Source organism: Lynx canadensis, chromosome A1 (assembly GCF_007474595.2).
Source record: "Lynx canadensis isolate LIC74 chromosome A1, mLynCan4.pri.v2, whole genome shotgun sequence".
NCBI classification, from domain to species: domain Eukaryota; kingdom Metazoa; phylum Chordata; class Mammalia; order Carnivora; family Felidae; genus Lynx; species Lynx canadensis.
Window position 1 is genome coordinate 170,281,134 of NC_044303.2, and position 6,000 is coordinate 170,287,133.

General features: G+C 38.9%; 1 protein-coding gene across 1 annotated transcript in view; it reads left to right on the forward strand.

Moving 5' to 3' along the window:
* MAN2A1 (mannosidase alpha class 2A member 1) overlaps positions 1-5,308 on the forward strand; it is a 167,052-nt gene extending 161,744 nt beyond the window's left edge. Inside the window, exons 21-22 of the mRNA XM_030326180.1 lie at positions 859-969; positions 2,503-5,308. Coding sequence (XP_030182040.1) covers positions 859-969; positions 2,503-2,655 — 264 coding nt within the window. The 3' untranslated portion in view covers positions 2,656-5,308. The remainder of the gene's footprint in view (positions 1-858; positions 970-2,502) is intronic.
* The last annotated feature ends 692 nt before the right edge of the window (positions 5,309-6,000 follow it).

Sequence of the window (6,000 nt, forward strand, 5' to 3'; positions counted from 1 at the left end):
CACTTCTTAATTCTTCCAAGGATTTTTTAATTTATTTTGCTTATTATACAAGCATCTTCTCCCTTTCGGAAATGTAAAATTTATTAAGAAAATCATAACTTAAAATATTCAGAGCACTCGTGGCATCCTTACTTAAATGGATGCAAGACATTTTACTGCAAGAAAGTGTATCTTGATCCCTGTAGCTGACTTGTCATATTTAGTATTTTTCTCTTGGCCTGCACAAGAAGAATAGCTTCTGTAGTGTGAATTTAAATGATACATCAAGCTAATAAATGTGGTTGGCCTAGCAAGTGATAAGCATAACTAATTCAATTTAAATGTCTTTTATATAAAAATAATGAACCAATGCATTAAAGATTAAAAATGTTAATGCAATTAGCAAAAATTAGCATTCAATAAAAAAGTGTGTTTCAGTTCTGAGGTGGATGATACATCATTCAGTGGCCAGATAAGGACTAAATTCAGGTACACATGATTCAACCAACGTGTATGTTAAAACTAAGTAAATAAAAATGAAATGCTTTATTTGAAGAAACTTTTATGAAACAGTAACATGTGGACGAAAGGGATACCCAAGTCCTCAGGAACTATGGAGGAAACCAAAACGTGAGGTGACTTAACAAGAAGACTTAAAACATAATGTCTCTTGACTCCTTGTGGGGAAGGTAGAGGGGGTGTAGCAGGTGGAAAGGCACAGTGAACATGGGACCTGAAGGGAAACGAATTTCCGTAGCTTACCCACTAAATCAAGCTTTTGTGGTTTGGGGGCGCTGACTTCAAGCCAGTGGAGTATACAGTGGTGTCAGTATTTGCCTCAATGTCACTGGGGCATGTTGGCCCTCTCCTCATTTGCAGGTGGACGGCAAGCATTCTGATGAGGCAGCCTTGATCCTCCACAGGAAGGGGTTTGACTGCCGCTTCTCTAGCAGAGACACAGGGCTGCTTTGTTCCACCACCCAGGGAAAGGTGAGCTAAAAAGTTACTTTTGCTTGTTGAGTTAGTGCGCTTTGAAATCCTTGACAGTGAGATGTACCTCGCCTCTTCACTGACTCGTTCCCCTCAGCTGCTATAATTAACTCAGGTCTTTCTATCTTAAGAAAGCACTTTCCCAACCTTCAGTCTCTTCTCCTTGTCAACATCAACATGCGTGGCTGGAACACGTTTATGTTTGGAGATGACACTCTAATCCATTCTTAAGCCTTCCGTCGCTAACAAGTAAAGCATCTTCTTCCCTGCAGCGCACCCCCCCCCCACCATATTTCCTCTTCTCTCAGACATACTCATGTAGGATCTATTTCAGTGAAGTCTTAGAGGGGCCAAGGCACGTTTTATAATAACTAAAGCAGGGTGGAGTATCAGGAGGGAAGCATCAGAAAGCAGTGACATTGTGGCCTTTCGGGTAGTTTAACCACTGCCCTGAAGCAGCCTTACTTAGCTCCAGTCAGTAGTTTCCCCAGGGGAAAATGCAGGTCTAGATCTCCTGATTAAGCCAGATTTGCATGTGGGTCTGTACAGGGCAGGCCAAACAGGTCCCCAGGCTGACTTGCTGGCTGCTCATTTTTTAGTTTTTTTTTTTAAAAGCTGTTGTTGCTGATAGTTCCATCAAGCCTCCTTGCAAGGAAATGAACCCCCAGAGTTCTGCCTCTGGCTCTGATCAGGCTGTGCTCAAAGAAGACATTTGAACAGGTCCTAGCACACAGGCAGGTCTGCAGATCAGACTCAAGTGATTCAGTTTCAACCCTACAAATTAGGATGTGCGTAGGATCTGAAAAGAAAAGAAAATATGGTAGGGGGTTAAAATCCACTTAAGCAGATAAGCTTCTCCATTTCTTTTACCATGCCCTATATGGAGTTGGTGTGAAGAAAGCACTGATTTTTTTTTTCATTATGTTTATACTTTACATTATTACTGATGACATAAGTATATTTGGTGAGAGCATTTTTATTTACACATTAAGACATCAAGTCTTAAGGGGATTTACCATCCGGAGATACCCATTAGGATAACCTGCTTGGGGTGAGGGTAGCACTTTCCCAGCAGTCTTCCCACCTTGAAAATGGGACTTACTGACCTGATGCACGTCCCTTGTAGTGGGCCTGTGTCCTTTCTCTCAGCTCTTTTGGAACAGGAAGAACCACACTGTTAGGTGTTAAGTGTTGAGTAAAAGAGGATACAGATGTTTTTAAAGCTTGCTGGCCCATAGATGTTTTTTTTTTCTTTTATTGAAAAAGTGCCCCCTGCACATGATAAATTCTCAAGAAATACAGAAGAGGACTGGAGAACGAACTGCCCTCTCCTCGCTTCTGGGATGGTCTGTGTGTCCAAACATGCACAGGAGTATTGAATCTCCTTCCCGTTCCCCTTTTAATCATTAAAAGGAATCTTTAAATGCAATTTCACTCTCATACTGTTTTCCACTGAATATACAGTTGAGCTACTAATCTTTCTTCAAAGTAGACCTAACTGTGCAACTTTTTTTTTTATCGTTTACTTTCTAGATTTTGGTACAGAAGCTTTTTAACATGTTCACGGTCTCAAGTCTTATACCTTCCTCGTTATCCTTGATGCATTCACCTCCAGATGCCCGAAATATAAGTGAGATCAGTTTGAGTCCCATGGAAATCAGCACATTCCGAATCCAGTTGAGATGAACCTGGCTTTCAAATTTGGATTGGGAAGCTTTGTCTTTTATACACTTCTTGGTTTGACGTGCAATAAGGAAGCACATTATTTTAGCTTCTGGCTACTGTGAGAACATGAATTCTGTGATTATTACTATTTTTTTTTACCAGTACAGAAAGAAAAAAAAGAAAGCCATGCTATAGCCAATGTTTTTTTTTTTTTTTTTTAAAGTTCCATCCATGAACCACCACCATCAGTATGAATTGATGCAACAACAAATGAAGAAATGTCTAAAACAGCCTCTCAACAGATTGTATCTCAGGTTAAATGCTAACTAATTATATCTGTGTTGGGGGTTGTGAAGAGGTTGCTATAAGTATTCATGTTGCTGATCCTTCATTAGTTTTACAACAATGCCCATTTTCACCAAAATGGAACAAAAAACTGGTGAGTAATAGCTAATGGCCAAAACGGTTGCAATCATTCATACACATTAGAAAACTTTCGTGTATTGAAATATGTGGCAAAGTGCAATCCATCAACCCTTATGATACGTATACAGAGTTGATCTTCATACCTTTTTCTAATGTACCACTTAACCCCTCCCTTCTCACCCTTTGTAAGTATTTCCAGAAATACCAGATTTTGAATCATTCAGTAGTAGCAAAGAGGCATATTTTCATTACTTGACAATGTGGGATAGGTGCAATTTATTCCATTGTCACTAAAATAGAAGAAGCAATTCCATAGGTACCATAACCTATTTTAGGTACCACAAGGTGTCTTTTTACACAGCTCATTTGAATACAGATGTTCTGAGAGGGGTTTTCTATTTTAAAAATAACCATATCAAAATAAATGTGCCTTATTTTTTTATAAGTCTTGTTAAATCCTTTGGTGTCCATATTCCTGTTAGGGGAAGGGGGGAAGGTGGAGGGGGCGGGGGAGAAGGTGGGTACTTTCTATGACACATAAAGTGTATCATTTTTGCCTGACTGACGATGCTGGCCACATTCTGATCTGTTTCATTAAATTTGTGGTGATGTTATTCTAAACATCTTGACTATTTGAATGTACTGAGATGTCAGAAAACAAGAAAAATACTGTTTATTAAAATATGCTGCTGCCAAGAAGACTGCAGCTCGAAACAAGGATTTTGTAACCTGCAAAATCCATACGCGGTTTCCATTTCACAGGAGGTAACCCTATGGAAGAGAGAATGCTTTAAAAGGGACCCTGTTTTGAAACCCATTTATATGTAGCTCGTCATGATTTATCTTATTAAAGAACATGTTTGTTCAGTGAATTCCAAATTTGTGTACATGCTAACCTCAAAGTGAAGTTCCAAGCCCATGTGCCATTACAATACTTTTGATAAAATTTATTTTGGGATCATTGCTAACGTGACATTAAAATAAAAGCCACACTAGCAACATTTAGCGTATTTGATTTTAAGATAGAAAGGATTCTTTGAGTATATACACTTTTAAAAACTCTCTTTGTGTTACCTAATAATTATCTGACTTTAAACTTCCTTTCACCTCCTGCCATCCCAACGTCGTTATAGAGAAGTTAAAACCTAATTTCTGTTTCGCCGGGTAGTCCGATTATCATCTGGATTTTTTTTTTTTTTAACCAAGATGCAGCTCCTAAGATTATTGTTAAGTTATGTGAAATTCATAAATTTTTTTCGCCTTTAATAACTAAGGAAACAATACTAGTGTTGATAAAGATATTACAAGGGAGTAATTTCATGCAATAAACGTGTACTGTATGTTTCCTTCCTCACTTTGGGGGATAAACAGCTAAAAGAAAACAAAAACACCACTTCCTTTTTGTGGACATCTGCCAATGTTAGGATTGCTGGAAGCAAATCCCAGGAACAAGATCAGTGTTTGCGTTGCATCTTAAATGTACAACCTTCTTTGGGAGTTCACTGTGTTCTGTGGTTAAGTGGGTGTGCTTAATCGTTCTGGAAATTCTGATCAGTTGACATAAAAAATCTTGATGCAATAACGGTGGTTTTGCCACCCCTGGTTGGGTAAGATGGGTCTCTCCCACATCAGGCAGGCCTTCAGTGTGTGTTACCACCAGCCGTTCACAGGTAAAGCAGAAATTCTCTTTAAACCAGCAAGGTTCTGCTTTTTATTTTTAGAATAAATCATCAGGGATATGAACAGAGGATGCTTTTGCTTTGGGTTGTGGTCAAGAACTGATTAAATAATTCAGTATCTCCAGCACCCACTAAAAACCACACACTTCGGTTGTGATCTCAGTGGCATATTTGTTTGCTTCAGTTTTATTACATTGGTTATCACAGTGTTCCGTTGGTCAAGTAGTTCCTTCCTTTCTATGAGCTTTTTTTTTTTTTTTTAATTTTAACTTGAGCTTATACCTGCCATGTTTGAGAACTCCGCATCCTTGTTTTCTTCAAATACTGATTAAAATAAAATGCTATAAAACGTGTGGTGAATCGTTGTAATTACCTGCCCATGTCTTTGTTGTACTTGTGCCGAAATGTTTTTACATTCCTTTGTCTGGAAGAAAGTCTCTGCTTTCATTTTGATTATGTTGCTTACCTTGGAATCAAATAGGTTTTGATATTTTTCTCTTGGAAGATTTTATATCTTTTTGGGAATATGTAATATAAGATCTCTAATAAAAGATAAATCTTACCATGTACATGGTCCTCTAGAGTGGTTCTTCAGTCTTATTTTGTAAGCAACCTGTATGAATACATTTTGAGGGGAAGGATGGAGCAATGAGGATCTATCTGTTCTTTGTTTCTTTAAGAACGAATCACTCTATCTTCAGCCCAATTCCAGTTAGAAAAGATAGTTTTAGAGAGCAAGTGGCAGAGAGGGGTGGTAGTGAGTTTCAAGTCTGGGTCAGGGGTCACCTCTGAGTGTGGAGTCTAGGAACCTTCTCAACAACATGGTACCTTGGAGCCTTCTGAGCCAATTGGAGGGGCAGGTGCTGGTCAGATTCCATATGTTGCAAGATAAAAATGAGGAGAGTAAGACAACACATAAGCTAAGAAGTTCCTTGTGAGCTGATCCGGAAGGTAAAATGGGTTGCAAGAGTGACATCTGGAGGCAGTCTGCCAGCCTGCTGGCCCCAATCAGCACCCAGTGTAGTAGCTTTCAGGGAGTCCCTTCAAAGCCAGGAGGTGGGAGAAGGTGAAGGATAAATATACGGGAAGTTTGTATGGTCAGCCAGGCACATGATACATGCTAACTGGGGGATTTGGACTTGTTTTGGGTGACGTTAGTAAAGAGGTTAATCAATTTGTAATATGTATGTGCCAAACTGTAAAAACAAATACTAATATCAATAAAATTTCATCAGCAGATAATGAAGATTCTTTGGCTCCA